The sequence below is a fragment of the Poecilia mexicana genome, unplaced genomic scaffold, assembly GCF_051168715.1.
Source record: "Poecilia mexicana isolate PSO_F unplaced genomic scaffold, ASM5116871v1 scaffold_21, whole genome shotgun sequence".
NCBI classification, from domain to species: domain Eukaryota; kingdom Metazoa; phylum Chordata; class Actinopteri; order Cyprinodontiformes; family Poeciliidae; genus Poecilia; species Poecilia mexicana.
This window is the reverse complement of record NW_028263390.1, coordinates 4,417,594-4,438,625: the sequence shown is the minus strand read 5'-3', so window position 1 is coordinate 4,438,625 and position 21,032 is coordinate 4,417,594. Positions and strand designations below refer to the sequence as shown.

The following is a 21,032-nucleotide window of genomic DNA, read 5'->3' as shown; positions in this document are numbered from 1 at the left end:
AATTCAAACCTTCTACACCTACAAATCATTAAATACGTACAGACAAAACTAAACTTACGTACAGATCAGGTTACAAGTGCACGAGGATTTTTGAGACTTATTTCAGCTTCCAGGGAACGTAAGTGATGCGTTTAAATGCTGGTGGAAATCGAGTCATCTGAGTTTTGTTCAGAGTCTAGTAGTTTTATCCTCTGAACGTTTGTCGCTGTATTTGTGCTGAAGTGGCAAATATGTTTTATCTGTGGAAAACGGAATACCTCACCACACCTTTTCAAAACTTATTTTTTTATGGACATATAGGGCTTCTGGGACACCCCCCCTCCCACCAATTCCTCAGTCATGTTGCTGATTTATTATATTTGTGCAATGTGTGAAATATTCTGATATGCCTTTGTTATATTCACCTAGTGAATATAATTAAGTGAAATAAATTCCCTTTCAATTCTAATTTATTGAATTTGTAGCATCTGACATTGGCTTCTACACAGGACAGAGCGGGTGACTGATGGATTGAGTGAGGTCTGGTGTTATTTTACTTACTGGAGGATCAGGACCTTTCAGATTTGAGCACCCCTCTGATCTGATGGAGTGGCTGCGGGAACACACTGACCCTCTACAACAGGGCTCCTCTGCAACATTTAGCTATGCTCCTGGTCCAACACACTTGAATCAAATGGCAGTCAAGTTCTCCAGTTCTGCTAATAATCTCATGATATGACACAGGTGAGTTAAAGCAGAGACATTTAAAAGTTGGAGGACACCAACCTTCCTCAGCTGGAGTTGAAGCCTTGCTGCACATCTTTCAGTCAATTGCAATCTCATTTACTTGCATACAGTGCAGTATGTGAACATTACTTGTGGCGAGGTGGTTCACATAGTGTCTTTACTTTAAAACTATTTTTATGACCATTTGTTGAAAGTCAGACCACTGCTATATGGCAGAAAAAAGTGTGTCACATGATATTAACAGAGGCATCATTCGGTTTATACTGTAGAAAGAACATGACAAAAGTGTTTCCTGAATTAACTTTAATGTACACCACACCTCACTGCACACAAAGGACAGATGTAATATTTAAGATGACCCCTAATCTGTTGAATCTTTAACAAAATAGGCTCAAAGATTTACTTGGGTGGTTGCGCAGCTACCCAAAGTTAACCGTTAAATGTAAAAGCTCCTTTTAATCGACTTGGAGAGAGTGAATAAAAGCGCACGCCGCACTGCTTAGATTTTTATTAGTTAAAAAAAGTAGTTTAAAAAATGGCTACCTATTTCTGCACCATGTTTCCTGCTGCTTGTTTTTAACGCCGCATGTCTGCTCCAGTGTTTGTCTATGATGCCTGCTCTTTACCGCCCCCCCGAGGCCTTTACCTGAACAGCAAGGTGAACGGGAAAAGCGCTCCTCTCCTCTCTCGCGCGCTCACTCCTTTTCCACCGCACTGCCGTCATCACACGCCAACCTTCTTCATTTGGCGTCTCCAACCGGTCGACTTTGGCAAAGTTTTTTCACCCCAAAACTAACATGAGTCAGCAGCGTTTGTTTTTGACGTTCGGAGGTTTGTCCGGGTTAATTAAAAATTCGGCCCGCCTTTGTTGGAAAATCTTTTTAAATATTAACAAGTTATGTCCTCTGTGACTGGAAGAGGGGAGAAATTTCCTGCCGCCATCCGAGGAGCGCACTGGGTAAATGTGATTTATTTATGGTTGGGAAACATTAAAAAACCTGAAGCTGCGAGGTTGATGAATTTCTTTCTTTTGTTTTTCTTTCTTTCTTTTTTTTTTAAGATAAGGTTGCACTTGGGGGAAAAAATCATTAGGGTGTGGTTACAGTTGCCCACGTCGATTGATATCTAATTTGCCTCTCTGCCAATGCCCACATTCATCCTCTTTATGGTGATTTATTTCTCATAGAACCCAGAAGTGCAGCATCACTGTGACTCCGGCGGTTTTTCTTCGTTCGGCAGCCGGACACGGTGCCAACCGGAGGAGCGCCCCACTCCCGAGGGCTCCGGGGGGCCCACCAGGGACGACCCGCACGGGAATATGTGCCAGAGAGCGAACGAGGTCCCGTCCTACAAGTCCCTGCCAGGGTCGCTCGGGGAGCGGATAAGGATGTCGTTCGGAAGCGGGACGGTGTGCAGGGGCTCTGCCTTGGCGTTGCATCCCGGCTCTGGGAGGTCCGAGAGGAAAGTTGCCTGCTGCGACAAGTGCTCAGCGGCTCTTGTTGCTCTGAAGAAGCAGGCTCTGAGCCTGGCCGTCCACCATCACTTCTCCTCCAAGGTCAGTGAATGAGGCGGTAGTGGATTAGCAGCGCATTATGCCGTCAGACTACAAAAAGATAAACATGACGATAAATTATAATAGTTTTAAAGGACATCAGTCACCTATAGGTACTCCTTTTACTCACATACCCTGAGTAAAGTAAAGGAACCCAGCATGCCTAGGTGGGCCCCATATGGGGGAAAGGTGGGCAGACATATGGGTCCCATATGGATTTGTCCACGGGTTCCACGGTGGCCCCACATGGGTTTGCCCATGTAGGACCACAGCCTACGTGGGCCCTAAATGGGAAAACCCATGTGGGCCCACCACCATGTAGGGCCCATGTAGGGCCCATGTGGGCTGTAGCCCTACATGGGCAAACCCATGTGGGGCCACCGTGGAACCCGTGGACAAACCCATAAGAGACCCATCTGGTCTGCCCTCCTTTTCCCCATATGGGGCCCACCTGGGCATGCTGGCAGGGATAATGGCCATTTAATAAGAACATTAATCCCCGTCGCTAACAAAATGAATTTTGTCAACATTTTGCCATTACATGGAAAAATCTATCCAAAATCAGATATATCTCATACTTTATATATATTAGAAGTGGGTGCTTCTAATCAGTCTAAATAAGCAAAATATATTGATTGACATGCTTGTGATATAGTGATACCAGCACTTTAAAAATGAGTTTAAAAATTTTATTTTCTTCTAATAATTTTGTTTTCTATATAATGTTCAATAATGGTTGATTCTGTAAACATTTCATTTGGATTAAGGTCTCTTCATATGTGATCCAGTTTTAATCCTTACACTTTAGTTGCAGTTGTCAGGTAAAATGTTGAAATTAAAAAGATTAGTGGTATTTTGGTAATTTTTCATGGTTTAATCATAAGCTGATGCAGATTTCTTTGTTCATTTGGAAAAGAAAGGAGTAAAATTATCTTCAGTATTTGTCTCAAAGCAAATTGCTTTAAAAAGTGGCAGGAATTGCCACTTTTTAAAGCAATTTAAGAAAGATGATAAACCTTCAAGGTTTCTATTTGGGAAATATTGATTAAAATCTGCTCAAATAAGACGATTCCACCAGTTTTATTGGCTAAATTCAAACTGTCTTATCAAACGACGAACAGTCACACCTATAACGCTGCCAGTATAATGTAAATATTTGATGGCTTTCTTTGTCTTCATCTGTGGTTCATTGAAATGAAATGCATAACTTGAAAATAAAAAGCAATATTTACTTCTGATATTAGCTTTTCAACAAAAACGTAATAACCAATTAATTTTAAGAAAACTGAAAGCAATTCTTTGGTTGCAGAAGTGAGATAAAGTGAGAAGTGCTGACCCTCTTTACACACTTTCTGTCACTCATTCGAAGGCTGTTAACTAGCATTTTAAAGCTCATGTGGCCACATCAGTCTCACCGTCTCGTCGCCTCTTAGAGGAATGCACGTTTGTGTGTTCGGCTCGGTCACCTTCCATCACTCAGACCCTAACTCACCAAGTAAACCCACGACATTCCTGCGTGAGTGCTTTCAGATGGACATGAATATTTCATGGCGACATCTCTGTGTCATCTTTGGCCTTCCCCCCGCTGAGGAAAGGCTATTTATTTTTGTCCTCTTAAGTGGGATGCTGGTCCTGATGTTTTGGGGAGAGAGGGCGGGAGCGTGCTGCCATCGACATGTTGGGTAGAAACCCAATAAGCCTGTTAGCTCCTTCCAGGCTTATTGATCTAGACTGTGACTTCTCAAAAGCATCACGGCTCTATGATATCATCTTTTTTTTTTTTTTTTTTTTTTTTTAATGGGCTGGCAAAGATGGGAAGCACAGTCACTGGAGTGGTTTAGCTTTTTATCTTGGGATATTATTGTTCTAACTATCTAACGGTTCTCTTTCTTACAGTTACCAGGTTATGCCACTTGGTAGATTCCATTGAAATCCCAGAGTTAATGTTGAATAGAGGCACAGGTTGCTCTGGGATTGACCAAATTTAATGGTTCAAATGTGTTTTTGTTAGTGGTGGGATTCGATTAAAGTTTTTCATTAAGTTAATTGCAGGGTTTGTTATTAATTTATCAAAATGAATCGCATTTTAAGTAAAAAAAAACATAGAATAAATAGACATATGAGCTCAAAAAGAAAAATGTTTGTTTTTAATTTGTTATTCAGATTATTTAGCCATCAGAATGGTGTAAAGTACTATTTTATATTTAGCTTTCAAGTGTTTCAGGAACACTTAAAAGCTAACATGGAAGTTAGCCTTCAACTGAAATTCATGGCATCTCGTTCTGTCTGATTATTTCAACTAAAAATCTAAGAACTAGGAGTGTCTCAGAGTTCCATACTGTGCTACGCCAACGCGTTACTCACATCAGGATACTGGATGCTTGAAACTGAAGCTGAAATTCATGGCATCTTGTTTTGCCTGATGATTTCAACAAACAATTTAAAAACTTGGAGTCATTCAGCGTTTCGTACTGTGCTATGCTAACGTGTTACTCACATCGGGATGCTGAATGCTTGAAACAAAACTGAAATTAATGGTTTCTTGTTCTGCTTGATTATTTCAACTAAAAATCTAAGAACTTGGAGTCACTCAAAAAGCCTTGACATTCAAACTGACTCTTGACCATGAAAAAAATGAAATTAAACAATAATGTTACGAAAATTGAAGTGTAACAACACCTTCAGTTTCACACAATTGATTTAAGTATAAGGGAACTATTCAGAACAGTGCTCTGTGAAATATTCAAAGCTTGGGAGATTTATTTAGAAGCTAACCTTGCTTTGAACGTCTCCACAACTTTCTCTCTGTTTACTACGTAAGTGTCTTCTGAAAACATTAAGGCTTCTCTGGATTTTCTTTAGGGGTATCAACGCAAAGTTGATTAAATACAAATGCACACCACAGTTCTCATATTTTTACCAGTTTAAAAAAACAATTATGTATAATTTTCATTCCACGTCGCAATTATCATATAAAATACTAGAGATACTCACAGAAGTTTGCAGTTGTGAGGTGACAGGACGTTCAAAAAAATGCCTTTGTCAGGATGAAAAGTGAGATGATTGTAGAGTATGTGGTTGTTAGCTTTGACAGGTGTTGCATAGTCTCACATCTCACTTGTCAACAGCAGTTTTTTATTTGACACTTTGAGTTGATGAGCCGCACTGTTTAATGGCCGTCTGTACTCGGAGGGGAGGGGGTTCAAAAACATGTTTGATTTCCATGTTTCAGTGGAGACAGGCAAGTATGTAGTCATGCAAAATGTAATACTGAGTGACTGCTCATCTCACTCAAAGACACAGATATAGACACATTGTTTGCCTGTTTAACTCCGCAGTATTTCAGATCACCTTAACTATAATCAATGCTGATTCAATCACTTTTTTTATGATGCCATGAAGTAGTCTAGGGTGTGGTGTAGCGACAATTCTACTCCTTTTTGATGTGTTGGTTTTATGCTCCCTTTACTAAAGGTGGTCAAACTTTTCTCACTGCATCTTATTCATGTTGTTTGCCTGCCATATATATATTATATATATAAAAAGCTGGTAAAGATGTTTATTTATTAGACTGTTGTGTTTGTTTTGTTTTATTATACATTCTGTAAAAATGATTATCCACCATTATGCTCTATGTGAGAAGGCAAAGACATAACATGGAATTTCTTTTTATTGTTGCTCATTTTTTATGTTAGAGAACTATTAAAAGACTAAATTTGCACCTAAAGACTGAATATGTGTAAAAAACCATGGACTAAATCCCTAATTTACTTAGAATATTCTCACAATAATCATAGGAAATCTAAGCTTTAACTTGAAGAAATTTATGCAGTGCAGGGACAAAAAAAAAAAAATCCACATTAAGCAATAATTGTTTTTAGCAAAATCCCAAGTGGGACAATTATTGGTTATTGTACCTAAAAAAAACAACAACAAAAAAACAACAACTGAAAAAACAAATTCTTATTTAAGCATTCCTTTTTCTTAGTTGATCAGAGTTCAAATCGGTAAATATGTCAATCTGGACATGACAACATTTTTCTGGTATAAAATCTCCAAAGCTTGCAGTTAGAGAACAGCAGGAAATGGTGTCATCTGGGGACCTAAAAGTTTCCATAGCAACCGCAGATGCTATCTATCTGCTAACCAGTTTGGGAGTGACGTTAGGAAATAAAACTCGTCTGACCTATCATCACAAACATAAACACGTAGAGTTTGAACGAATCCGACTTCTGCATTTTTCCACGTCAAAAGTAGCATGCGCATAAAAATGGATGTGACATTCCTATAATATATTGGAAAAAAAAGAATCTTTCTGGATGATTGTTGTATTTAGTTTTGTAGCCATTTAGGCCTGTCATGATACATTTTGCTGGACAATAAATTGTCCAAGAAGTTATTGCGATAAACGATAGAATTGTTGTTTGGAAGGCATTTTTAAGTTATAAGAAGGAAATGGCATAACAATGCAAGAACAGATTCTCAGAGATCAATAACTTCAAATTCTAATGAACGTTTAACACTGAAACTTGAAGACATTTTAAATATCCAGAATAAATAAAACAAACAACAAATAAAATGAATTATGAAGTCTCTGTAAACAAAACTGTCCTTCAAAAAAAGTAGCCATTTGAGACCAAAGCACTAAACTGAAGACTTTAGTCATCCAGTTTTTGGTAGAAAGAGAGAGTAAACAATAATAATTAATTTGAATTAATTATGTCATTAATTGATGTATTGGTTATCACAATAGGCCTATAGCCATTGCATATTTTGCTGCAGGAAAGTTGAGTATCTTACAGCTTCTTCTTCAGCTTGTAATTCTAAAAAACTCTGCAGGAAACAAGCGATCTGTCAGCCTTTCTACACGACAACCTTCGTGTCCACGGCCATTCCAACATGGAGTTCAGAGAAGGGGAGCAGGGCCAGTGTGGGTCCTGCGGCGCCAACCTGAACCAACTCAAACAGGAGGCCATCCTCCTGGCTCTGAGTCGTGGTCAGTCGTTAGCCAAGGCTCCCTTTGGGGCCGGCCTCGGCGCCGGCACGACACTGGGACAAAGCGGGACAAAGCATGGAGACAAGTCCTCCAGGGAGGTGGTGCATTCGCCATACAGCCTGCACAGCCCGCACAGCCCCCGAAGCCCCAGGACGCCCCAGAGGACTCCCCAAACACTCCGACGGAGAGGACCCAAGCTCCCCAACCCCGACATGGACCGCTGGGTGGAGGAGCAGCAGCAGCTGGTGGCCTCTAAATCGGCGTCCAATCCAGATGGTGTCACCATCAATTCTCACCATCAGGTACCCTTAAAAGCCTTCTCTAAGCTCTACACCCTATATAACACATTTCCTAGTGTCCTCCCCTCTCCGCCTCCCCCTGCTTTAATGAGCTATATGGATAATGCATGCCTTTACGAGCGCACATGTCGGCAGGCCAAGAGATTCATAGTGCCCAATCAGAGCCTATTTTGATCCCGTGGCCGAGTGCGTTCTTTAAAAGTCCTTCTACTAATGGAATGGAATAGGGTCATGATTTACCCGTCATAAAAGCTGGCCAGTCAAAAAGCACTTGTGATCAATATAGAGGGAGAGCCATATTTAAAATTGCAGCTTTTGAAATATGCATTAATGTGATGGAAGCTCCCTGACCCCCACGCCAAGTGATTGGCTGTTATAGTTAACGGGACAAGGTGAGTGGCAGGAGAGTTTTACTCGCCTTAATTCTATTGATGCTATAATTATTTCTACTTTATTATTATTATTTTACTGAGAAATTATTGAAGTGCATCTGTCTCCTGCAGTAGCTACATTCATAAGTTTATGACATTATGAAAACTACAGTGGCTCTCCAAAATATGGACGCCCCTGTCAGCATAGCAGGCTTTTGTGATTTAATTAAAGGACAACATGATAATCCTTTCAAACATTTAGTCTTTAGAACTGCACAACTTTGAGAACAACTGTATGTTGCATAATGTTAATGGGAGTTTGCTTCATAAAAAGCCAAATGCGATGAACCTGCCTGATCAGGGTAGCTTTTATCCAGACAGTCTGTAGATCCATGTTCTGTGAGCAGTTGGGCATTGACCTGTTAAAACACTGTACCAGGGTAGTAGATGCTGTGTTTGTGTGCCATCTGAATCACTACCAGGGGTGACCACAAGTTACACCATGGCTCCTTAGACTAGCTACCAGAAGAATGACATTTGTAACTCTCAAGATCTTTGGTAATATTGGTTGCCTCCCCTTGACACTAACGTGACCACATAATGGTAAACTACGGGGATGCACAAACCATATTTATTGCTAAAAATTACTCAGTACCTCTTACCACCAGTCCACCAGGCTCTGGTTTATGGTGTAGCTTCAAACACAAATTAAAGAGAGTCTTCGTGTTAGACCTTGAACTCTTAATGAGGGTGAATCCCATTATTGACATGCCATGTGTTGTAATCCTTGCCACACATAAGATGATCCTTCCTTGGTGGGGTATGTCTTGGGCAACTGAAACCTTCCGGATGTGTGTGTGAGTCCTCATGTATCTGTACATCAGACATTTGCTCTATACAGCCACCAGGCCTCATGCAAACCACAACTAAAGTCCATCTAGTTCCCGTAATGCTGTCTAATGTATCTACGAGGAATACTCTTTGTCTGGTGAACTTCACTCACTGCTTTGATTGATTGTGGGATGCTCTAGCAACAAACCAGTAAGAGTATTGGCTCAACGTTTGATGCCACTTGCTATCTCCTCTCTTACCACTGCAAACACCCCACAAATTCAGTCATTTACAGAGCAGTCTTTAGTCTTGCTCTTGCACCAAACTGCTACCAATGTGGGACTCTTCTTTCATGTCGGCTAACTTGATGCACAAGTGAGACAAACTTAGGCTACTTAGAAAAAGTATCTAGTCAGAAAAAATGTCCTAATTATCCATGAGTGTAAGATTAGGAACACATTAGGGACACAGTGGGATTTGTTAATGCAGACCACATCAGAGGTGGCATATGGCCACATTCCTTTAGCAGTATGTGCCCAAATGTGTCCAGGGGAACATCGAAACACTGCCAAATGTCATACTCTGAACTAGGAGTTAATTTCCTGCACATGGGCCTGCGAGTGCACTGGAACCTGTCAGTGCAAATCAATGTTTACATGCAAGTAGAAAAAGGATGTACAATCTGATCAAAGTTTGCACCTTTCTAGGGGTGTGCACCGATTCACTTAGCTGTTGCCTGCTGTTTGGATCAACCAAGGCGGACCTTGATGGCCAAGTATGAAAAGGGGGGAAGAAAATAAATTCGCAAAACAGTTTGATTTCTGAGAAAAGTGGTCCAACACATTAGCGGGAGCTGGGAGCAGATCAGCAGGGGTTTGATTCCTCTGGGATTAAAATCCTGCAAAACAAGCAAATGTGGAGGTCAATGCACAGCAAGGGAGAGAAAGACTGGAGAGGGAAAAACAGACAATACGAGGACGTATGAGCAGCTCACAAGATGAGAGGAAGTAAAGATGCAAAAGCTTATGACTGAGACCATGAGTCATGAAGTCCAAAAGGGGAGGGCCAGGGAGGTATTTATAATTGATCCATTTTACCTTGGGTCTCCATCAGCCCTGCGTCATTCAAAACCACTATAGGACATCTCTACTGGCACTAATTGGCATGTAATGGTTGGCTGTTACTCACGGAAAGCTGAGCTCATGTGGTTGCCCTGCCTCTAAAACAGCTTGAGAGACAGAAGAAAATGTGAGCTTTGAGAGCAACTACCCAGACAGGCAGAGCCCCATGAGGGCTGTGCAATGAATCAAATTTGTATTTAAATTTCAGCTTCTGCTCCGAACTGTTTCGAAAACAATGTAACTGAAATTTATTTAAGTTAGTTGGCCAGACTAGTCCAACAACACATGGGTCTTGCTAGACTGTTCTTGATGCTGCAGCTGAGTGCACAGCGAAAACATCAGCCAAATCAAAATGCAAAATTAATAAAACGAGAGAATCACTTTACTGTAAAAGTAGCCTGGTTTCCATTGTTTTAAAGTATGTTAGAAACTGGATTATCAACAAGTCATATCAAAAACAACAAGGGATATAGGGTTGCATCGGCAGATAGGGTTAGCCTGTTTCTTCACAAACCTATGCAAAGATTGTCAATAGAAGCAAGATGCGAGTTTACTGAACTATCTGACTGTGTCAAACCAGGTATTCCTATTAAAATGAATGATACAACTGCTCCTGTTTTTAAAGTTTTCCTGGAGCGATTTAAAAGCTTTCTGAAGCCAAATTGAAAGAAAACGAAGAGAAGAACACAATGCTACCTGATTGGCTACCTGTTGCAATGTAGCCAATTGAAGGCCGACATTTTCCTTCATTTTCCTTAATGTTGACTGGCAGAAGACGTTAGCTTCTGCAGCAGTGCTAAGACAGTTTCCATTGTGTGTGTTAATGCATATTAGGTATATTTTGGTGTGTGACTAGGCAGTTTTAAGCAGTTTTAGAGGGAGACACGAGAATTTGCTGAGTTTAGATGCTATGTGGTCCATGACCTACACAGGGGTCCACTGCATGGGTCCCATAATTACTTTTATAGAACACATTTGAGCTAAATTTGTTTTACTTATAAAACTAATTTATTTTTAAACAGGTAGATTTTTAGGTATAATACACATAAACATTAAATTTCAAGTATTATCAAAAAAGCACTTTCTGCTGTATTTTTATTGCTTAACTGAGAAATTTCAGAGTAATTTTCGGATGACTGTTAAATTTGGGAATTTGATGTTCAATTGTTAAATAAATGTTTGGATAACTGTAAGAAAAAACGGTTAAAATAGAACTTGGAATTTGGATGAACATTAATCTGACATTAATATTAACCTAAATATTCATAGTTATTGTTTTCTTTATAACTAAGTGTTGGTGGTTTCTGGTTCATCTGAAGTTGAGCAGACTGGGTTCTCTTAGATGATCACACTGCAGTTAAAAATAAGTGCCTGTGTCTTGCACTGGAGCTCCAGCTGAATTGTCTGAATCCCTTTACATAATGTCTTGTTTCTTGTGGACCGTTGCGCATCAGAGACATGGGCAGCGTTATTAATCGTAATCCTCTTCATCTCTGAGTCACTTTTCTTACTCCAACTTCACAACACAGATGCTGCACAACATATTCCTCCTATTCCAAATACAGCTGCCTCTGTCCATAACGGGTCAAATATAGTGTTTGTTTACAGCATGTGCTCTCAGCCTCAGATGGCCTACTTACACAGAAGCACCTACGTGATTCCCTTGATACAACTAGCCTCCTTTGTATTAGATTTGGGAGAGTAACTTTGGATATTTATATAGTGAGTGATGAGCTCTCTCCTGAAAGCAGAAGGCAGACGATGCCACGCTGACCTGTGGCGTCGCTGGGACTGTTCAGACGACCTCCAAGATCCCTCACATCTCCAGAGTGGTGACCATCGCCAACACTGCCGCTATGTCCCTTCTGGCCAGGTAGGTTATTATAAAATAATAGTAGATGTTATGAAATTTCAGAAAACGCAGCATGGGAAGCTGAGATACCTAGCAGCAATGCAACTTGACACGCTACTGGCTGGCGATTGTAAAGCAGCCAATCCACGAGTGGCTTTAATTTTCCTCAGAGCTGATTGGCTGTTAGTTTCTGTAGTAGTGCCAAGACAGTGTGCGTATTGATCCATATTAAGGTTTTTAGCAGTTGTGGGGGTGTTGATCTGAAGTTTTTGTGGATTTTAGATATTCTCAGGTCACTGTGTTTCCTAATCCTGTGAATGCTGAATTCCCATGGAAACGTTCCTCTGGAATATTTGCTATTTTCATGCTTTTCTCCAGTTCTCAGAGAAATCACAAACACCCAGTAGCTCCATTTCAGATGCCCCAGTTTTCAGATATCATAGAAGTGTTGAAGTTAAAGGAAGGACAAACAGACTGAATAAGTATGTGATGCATAAAATGGCTGGCTGAATAAAGTCTCTTCCCTAAAAAAAGGACATGGCTGCATGACTTTAGATTTGCAAGATTATGTTTAAGTGAACCTCAAAACTTATGGAATATTAACCTCTACAATCAAATGTGAAAACTTGACCCAGACTGGGCAATAAAGGCAAAATCCATCTACAATGAACCGAGAGTCTGACAAAATCAGACAGAAACCAACTATGTAAAGTCATTGCTACTAAAGGGGGCTTAAAGATCTATTGAACCATGGGGTGTCTTTACTTTTTCTATCACAACTTTTCAGTTGGAGTTAATAAATACTGAATGAACAAGGATCTATTTGTTGTTGTACACTTGAAGTTCAGTTTAAGTACCTCGTAAAGACCAGAGGCTGTGCTTTTTTTCACCATATCAGTCTCTATTATGGGAAGGACATTTTTATAGTTCGTTTTTTTTTTATATACACATTTCAGTTCCAGGACTTCAAAATGTGGTGGGAGTGTTTATGCAGTGTTGTATTAGTCACTCGGTACATCCCCCACCGTCTCCCCTGACAACGCCTCCCTCCGTCCCGGCAGGGCGGCCGAGAAGCTCAACTTGACGTTGAGGAAAAAGGGCCAGGCTTCGGATCCAGCTCCCTCCAACCATTCCACCTGCTTCAGAGAGATCATCCAGAAAAACCCACCGCCGGCTCCCCCCTGCCTGCTCCAAGCTGCCGCTCGAAGCAAAGACTCGCCCGACGTTGGCAAGGTTCAAATTCTGATGCATATGAGTTCTGCTTTATGGTTTTATAGTGTAGTTTGTTTAAAATACCAGAAGTTGTGTTTTTTTCTAATTTTACTTGCTCCCACAACTGAAGAACAAACGAAAATAAACTGGGATACCTGGATAAGTTACCAGAACTCAAAGATTTTGAGGCAATCAATTACCCCAAACTTTTATGTTAAACTTAAAATTACAAGTTTTTCAGAAATTACATTTCCTATTAAGCCATACTTCTTTATTTTGATTCTATTTTCACTGAAATTACTCATTAGCTTAGCTCATAAACATTCCCTGATCACCATTTAAAGTTCTTAGTTTTATAAACTCAAGCATTTTCTTTTACCAAGAGTTTACATTTTCATTGTTTTACAAACATAGTGGAACTGCTCATTTGTTGAGCTCGTTGTAGGAGCTACTTCCCAGTGAAACGCTGGTAAAAACGTTAAAGGGTTTATAGAGGAGCTATGTTGTGATGACTTCCTGAAGGCAGAATTTCAAAAAGAGCAGGAGTTTCTTAAATAGACAGAGGCCCAATTTCAAAGTGTTAAATTATGAAGTCAAATTTCTTTTAAGTCATATTTGATATGTACTGCATTTTTGTAACGACTGAAGTTAACACATTCCCTTTTTTGTGCTATAAATGATACTTCATGGCTGAAAAACACATGAAACTGCCCCTTTAATAAAACCAACACAGAGTAAATTTGCACCATACTCTACATTCTGCCAATAAATGCACTCATTCTGTGTTGCTGCTGTTGCTTGAATCCCCTTCCTTTCCCACAAACTATACCTTGGAAGTGTCTTCCCACCACCTGTGTTGCAGCTTAAAGAGATCTCAGTCAATTTAGCAGAGATCCTATATCACACCTCCTTCCTGATTCGTTGTAATGTGGTGCTAATGTCTCCATCCTGTTCCTGGCCGCCTTTCTCCTCACCTCCTCTGGGAGAGAAACCGAGGAGATCAATATGGCTGCTTGCCCTCCCTTTGTCTCGGAGATGGACTCTCTGGTTTAGTGTAGAGTTACAGATGAGGACAGACCCCACCTCGGCCCCGCCGCTCAGCTTTGAGAAGCCACTCGCTCCTTCTTCGCTTGTAAAATGTTCTCCTCAATTATTCATCTGTTATGAATAGAGTTTAACGCACGTTTAAAACGGTTAGGGACCCCGCTCTTGCTTAAGGCTTGAAACGTGTGAGGAGAGAAGCTGGAAGAAATCCTGAGCACTCATCATGCTGCAGGAAACGCGGCTGTCGGGTTTTCAGATTCAGACACTAAGGGGTGATCTCATAGCGGTGTAATGCGGTTCTGTGCAACATCAAGATAATTATATTCATCTGGGCGTCGAGATGGGCATGTCTACTTTGGATCTCGCAGAGCTAAATCACGAACAGAAAATGATCGGCTTCATTTTGCGTTGGAATGAGAGCGTAGTAATGGAAGAGGAAAGGAAAGAGAAAGTGGGGTAGGGAAAGATACTAATGGAGAAGATAAACATCAGAGTCATCTACTGGCCTGGATAATTGACTCTGGTTACCTCTGCTCACATTCCTGCATGCCTTAAGCTAAGTTTTTTTTAGCTGAGTGGATGCAATTTCAACTACATGGAACCTGCAATATTTCTCCTTCAACTTATCTTCATGAAATTAATATTCAGAAGCCTCCAAGTGTTAAATTAAACTCTCCTTTAACAAAGCATACAACAAGCATTCCAACCAGTCTCCCTGTCCCTGATAAATCTTCATGCCACACCTTTCAGATATTTGTACAAAATATTTTTCGATGTCAGTTTCCTTCTGCTTCCCAGTTGTGGACTGCTTTGTGTTTATCAAGTACAATCCCATTTAAATGTGCAGTTGCTATGTAACAAAACATTAAAAAGTGGAACTGCAAATACATTTTCTCTCATTTCAAACATTTATCTAACTGCTGCAGGTCATTCATGAAGAATTTAAATGTTTGTATCTGGCTGTGAAAGAAAAGCGCAGTGAAATGATGTCAGTTACAACGACTCGCACTGCTTAAGTTCATTATCTTAGCCCCGACTCCCAGGACTCAATGCTAATCCTTTTTGACGCCATCGCTTTGTTCACTCAAGCTTTTCTGTCTTTCCAAGCTGAGGTTTCTGGCAACATAACTGAAAATAGCATCTCCCCTCTGCTGGCTAACTAAAACTTTGAGGCGATGTTCAACTACTTCAGAATACAACATATGCTTTAGTAAACACAAAGTCATAAGCCACTTTTTAAAAGCTACAGTAAAGCATAAATAACAGTATGCTGTTTTCAAAGAGCTCCAAACATTAAGCTAGTAGTGGGCTAACAGTTAGCTCAATTAAACACAATACTTTGTAGATTGTTGTTGTAAAATTCATCCCTTTGCTGCATGAATATACTTTCCCAAGTTACTTTTAGCAACTTCCTCTTAGACAATTCCATAATCAGTTGCTGCTACTTGAAAGCTGAACAGTTTATGGACAAATAAGTTATATTTTTTCTTGTACATTATTTTCCCAGTCTACATTCTTCTCTGAGGAAAAAACACGTACTGCCAAATTGGTTCAGCCTGTACCCAAACATCACTCATCAATCAGCAGTAGCTAGCTGCAAAAGTAGTTGACTGATATGCTAGGCTAATTTAGCTTTGCAGATAAAGTGGATTCCCAGGTGAAGTTAGGGTAGGCATAATAATAACACATGTGTAGCATGTAGCAACTCTGTGATTTCTGTTTCAGTCTTAGTGGTGAATAGCAGGGTATTACTGTAAGCAGTAGAGGAAATTTGCACATTGAAGGTTGGCTTATTGCTGATTCATGGTGGTTGAACCGTCTAATGGATATCTATATTTGAACCCAAATGCTTCTCAGAATAAATCATTGACTCCATTCAAATTCAGATACAAAAGTAACCTGACTCTGATTCAGCACAAAAAATACACAAATAGAATAATGCAGTGTGGGCAGAAAAACTAAGTACAGTGGATGCCCTCCTGTTCACAGTTCAGTATTCCCAGATTCACTTGTTTGTGGATTTCTCTGTGGTTTCTCATTCCAAATTATTCATGAAAAATTAGCCCATTTATGGATTTCTTTGGAAGACAGCACTGCTTAGAAAGCTGAATTACTTACATGCAATGTTACTTGACGTTTGCAAAACAGCCAATCCAGGACCACCATTCATTTTACTTGCCGGTGACTGGCTGTACCTCCAAGAGCATGTATAAGGAAATCAATGGTCGCTAGCTTCTATGGTAGTGCCAAACATTATTACAGAATAGTTGGTGTTTGAACTATTAAAATAGGTAGTTATAGATGTCTTTAATTGTCCCTAACCACTGCAAATACAGGGGGTCCACTGTGTCATTCTATTGTCCGTATGCAGGTTCGTTTGTTTGTTCACTTCTACAAAAAAAATCCAATAACTACTTTTTTCTTAAAGTACAATGCATGATGGATACCTGCAACCAGAACATGTCCTTATGGAAGACCTTACAGACACACCAAATGTTCAAACATTTAAGATATTTTTGGAAAAACCCACCAGTCTAGTATTTTAAAGATCCACTTAACCTTCCAAAAACCATAGTACAGGGATACTGATACTTACTGTACTTGTGGTTCTTCTGCCATTGGATCAGGACCTTTGAAATTTGGCTGTGGTGAGACAAAGCTATCAGACTAACAATCTGCAGGGCAGATCAGATGTTTCACAGCTCACTCTTGGACAGATTTTGTAGTTTGGGTAAATTGTCCTATCTCTGGCACAACATTCTTCTCTTTCTCAATTCAGCTGATTTTCCGTGTGTAATCTGAGATTTAACAGGGTAATCATCGCTCCGCAGCCTGGTGTGTACAGCAGATAATCAGCATGGCTCTCCTTCTCATTCCCTTCCACTCTCAGGTCAAAGTCGTGCTGAGGGTGAGCCGATTGCTGTCAGAGAGCCACGGTCAGCCACCTGTTCTCCGGATCGACCCGTCCAGGAAGAGAGTCACCATCATGGATCCAGTCACCAAACACTTATCCTACAGCACAATGACTCTAGGCAGGGAGAGGAGAAGTCCACTGAAGACCTTCAACTTTGACGCAGCTTATTCTCAGGATTCAGGACAGGTTTGGTTCTTCATACTAACAATTATAAGCTGTGTTTCAATTGCAAATGTGTGCAAAACTTTGTCAATATTCTGCCAATGTTGAAAGAACACAATTTCGCAATGTGGCGTTTTCATTAAATATGAAACGCGATTAAAATCCCACACGAAGAAGTTTGTTCACGCATTATGTTGTTGAAAACCATTCTGCTCCATGATCCTCCAACTACTTCCTGAAGTTTTCTTCTTCATGGCAACATCTGGTTGTTGATCATGTGACTCGTTGATGCAGAAAGTGTTTCTGTCGCAGTTTTGTGAAATCAACCAATCTTGACACGGCTAAAAAAAATTCTCTTCATCCTAATATTAAAACTTTTTATGGAAAAACCAGAGATTTTTCAAAATTGACTTTTCCATTAAGCAAATATCTTTGAAATGTAAAACTGGGCAATTATACGGTTAATGGAAATGCAGCTAGAGACTGGTTGAATGATTCTGTTTGGATTTTAATGTAACTGCCATTTTGTGCTAATATGTCAGATACAAAAGGCATTCAGAGCACAATTCATCCTTCTGTATATTACTGTACACCCCACTGTGGTTCCCCCCGTCTGTCTAATGACCAGAAAACTGACACCACTCCCCCCGGTAGGACTCTCCGGCTCGGCTTACACGTGTCAAAGCTCGAGGGAAAACCCGTGTAAACTGCCCTCCTGCTTCTGATTTTCAGCTGGACGGCGCTCAGATTTTCAGCGTTGAGATCAATCGCCCTGTCCTTTGTCCCGTTTGCCCAGGCTGAAGTTTGCACAGGCATCTTGGCTGACGTCATCCGTTGTGTCCTCAGCGGCAGTGATGGATGCGTTTTGGGCCTAGGATGTGCTGATGTGGGTAAGTCATCGGAAGCAGCGAGAGGTCACAGGTTAAAATCTTAAGCTGGGAGTGAGACGCTGTTATAAATGTTAAAAGCCCCTCTGTACCCTTCCTCCTGCCACTGTTATCATCGTTCAATCTTTCCTTTCGACTTAAACTCCAAGCCTCCATTGCCTCTCTGTGTCCTTGCGTTAGTCTTGACATATTTCCTCTGCTTTTTTTGTGGATTTTTCTTTTTCCTGAGCCATATTTATGTCATGCCATTTCAGCTATTTGACTCTTTATCATTCAGACCATACATTGACATTTTTCAAATTCTACTCCTTCCATACTCCAAAGGACACTTTTTCTAAGATTGACTGAAAACAAAGTGGGCTGTGATATGTTTCTATTAGGAAGATGGGACCCTGCACTTAGCGCTGCTGCAGGGATTTAATAGATTTTTTTTTTTTTTTTAACCACAGACACCAAGATACACACACACATACACACACATGTGCGGTAAGGACAGAGTCTCCTTGTAACTGCTTTTTCACATGACGCCACCCTCCGTAAATCTGATTGAATTAGTCGGCCGATACGGAGTGCATGTGGCCCACGGCCAGAGGGATATCAATCTCCTAAACAGAATACCATTCCCCCTGAATAACGGCGGGCAGCTCGGCCTTTAATTGGAGTAAACCAATTCTCTTATCCTCATTCAATTAGACTTTGGATAAGACAAGAGAAGGTAAAGCCAGACCTATATCTCACAATGAATGTAGGGCAAAAGTGCAAAAAGAGATGCAACATGGCATCTGTTTGGGGTTTTGTAGGAGGTTCTGGACTTTGGCAAATACACACCGCTGATAAAAAATATTTGAGCCTAGCTTGGTTTTATTTCTTCAATTTTTTTTTGTCACACAAATGTTTCTAATAAGCAAATAAATGGTAACATCTGACAAAGATAACCTGAGTGAATGTGAAATGTAGCTTTTAAAATAATTTCTTTATTGAGGAAAAACAAATGGATCCATACCAATTGCTCCATAAGGATGATAACTGGTTGTGTCACCTTTGGGAGCAACCAAGTGTTAATTAGCCGGATTTATGATCAGACTTTGACAGGGCCAGTCAAAAATCCTTCTATTTTCATTTAGTTTTGAACAGTTTGTGGTGCTGCTGTCCTTTAATCACAGTTTCAGACAGGAAAAGAGCTGAAAGAGAAGAAAGATGTGCAGTAAAGTTACTCAGGTCAGGAGTTGTTGAGACCAAACAGCCTTCTTTAATTGATGAGCTGCTCTATACAAGTCTCCATCATTTTTTAAACCATTTAGAGGTGGACTTGCAGGTGTGCTTTTTTTTATTGTCCTTCTGCATACCTAGCTCAAATATTAGCTCATTAGCAGACCTCCGTAGAACTTGACTAAGTAAGTGAACGAAGCCATTCAGTCCGTGCCGTCCACGCTTCCAAACACTGAGCAATTAAAATCGCAGCGAGATGAAAGTTTAAGACATTTTATTCTCTCTGGGTGCTGAAGCTTCCTCTGAGTCTAAAAGCATGACTGTATGGTCAACTGGTCTTTCTAAATTGCCCTTGGGTATAAGTTTGTGCGTAAATAGTTGTGTCCTGTGACGGACTGGTGTCAACCTGTCCAGGGTTGCTCAATTACAGCTGGAGATACCGTCTCCCCTGCAACCGTTTAGACATGGGATGGATGGAAAAAATATAAAAAGCTCTAAAGATCAGAACATAAAGAACCTATGGGCAGAAAATGATTATTGATATTAAAAGAGATGTCAAGTAACATTTTCATGTTTTGGCACAACGCTTGCTAACACTCATCCGCCTGCTATGTTGTTTTCCTCAGCGTCTTGGTCCAGCATGGTGGGAAGCAGTGACAACCTGCAGAAGCTCGGCCTGATTCCCTGTGCCATCTCCTGGCTGTACAGCGCCATTGAGCGGCGCAAGGAGAAGACCTGGACCGAGCTGACGGTCTCTGTGTCGGCCGTGGAGCTGTGCTGTGGCGAAGAGGACACCCTCAGAGACCTGCTGGGGGAGGTGGTTCCCTCGCCGAGCAGCGTGCAGGGCAGCCCGAAGGCCCACGTTAGAGTCACCGAGGACCCAGTGAACGGAATACAGGTATGAGGGCGTTTTGCGATTTGTGAGGGAAAATACGTTTTACAGGTTGAACAAAATCAAATTCAGTCCTTTTAAGAAACACGTTTTTTTATCCAAATGACTTGTTACAATCCAATCAATCTTAGTAAACGAGGTTAAATCCAGCCACCAGAGAGTTGTGAGGGTGTAGCTAACTGGTAATGCAATGGCTTCTTTTTGGCTCAGCTTTGTTGGCAATGCATCAAAGACTCCATTTAAAGAATTAGAATCTAATGGAGAGCTATTTTACAGTTCCTGTAACTGCTTGAAACGAGAAGCTGTATCATGTAGGGAGTGTTTACATCATAATAAGATTTATTACCAAGCCAATAATGTCATTTTAGTGTATTTATGCGAAACAAATTAATTTTGACAGAAACATTTGTTAGTTTGATTTTATATTTTTTACTTTCTCTACGTAATGAAATAAATATGCAATACAATTTGAGATTCATTTTGTCATGGTAATAAAAATCTGGATGGGATATTAAATCTTAATTGCTACATTATCATCATCCAATACGGCTGCCTAATAGCAAGAAGTTCAGGGTTCAAACCTGAGTTTATGCCAAATAGATGCTTCGTCAATATCTGATTTTGTGATTAGATTTCAATTTTTTTAGCATCTATGGTTTTGAAGTTTGCATCACTAATTTATTGGCTTTATTTGATAATTAGGTTATTGGTTTCCAGTAAATAGAACTTTAATTGTTAATTCAATTATCAACAGCAGGTCGCTTTCCAAACTGAACAAGCTTGGTATGGAAAGAAATAAATGATACAAAAAATAAATAATAAAGAAACAGCTAGCATAAGCAGCTAGCGTCATCTGAACATTTAACTTAATTTGGTTGTGAACATTTCTGCCAGCTTCCAGATCAAAGCTTTACCACGCCTGAGCACTGCCAATAGTAACATAGATATGATAGCTACAATGCTA

The 21,032-nt window shown here is 40.3% G+C and overlaps 1 protein-coding gene across 2 annotated transcripts in view; it reads left to right on the top strand.

Moving 5' to 3' along the window:
- Positions 1-1,216: 1,216 nt before the first annotated feature.
- The window catches only part of kif26bb (kinesin family member 26Bb), a 33,630-nt gene continuing 13,814 nt past the window's right edge, over positions 1,217-21,032 (top strand). For both annotated transcript variants that reach the window (XM_014993681.2, XM_088002111.1), the window contains exons 1-8: positions 1,217-1,684; positions 1,913-2,281; positions 7,118-7,576; positions 11,648-11,769; positions 12,810-12,981; positions 16,895-17,104; positions 17,877-17,970; positions 19,803-20,074. In XM_014993681.2, coding sequence (XP_014849167.2) covers positions 1,625-1,684; positions 1,913-2,281; positions 7,118-7,576; positions 11,648-11,769; positions 12,810-12,981; positions 16,895-17,104; positions 17,877-17,970; positions 19,803-20,074 — 1,758 coding nt within the window. In that variant the 5' untranslated portion in view covers positions 1,217-1,624. The remainder of the gene's footprint in view (positions 1,685-1,912; positions 2,282-7,117; positions 7,577-11,647; positions 11,770-12,809; positions 12,982-16,894; positions 17,105-17,876; positions 17,971-19,802; positions 20,075-21,032) is intronic.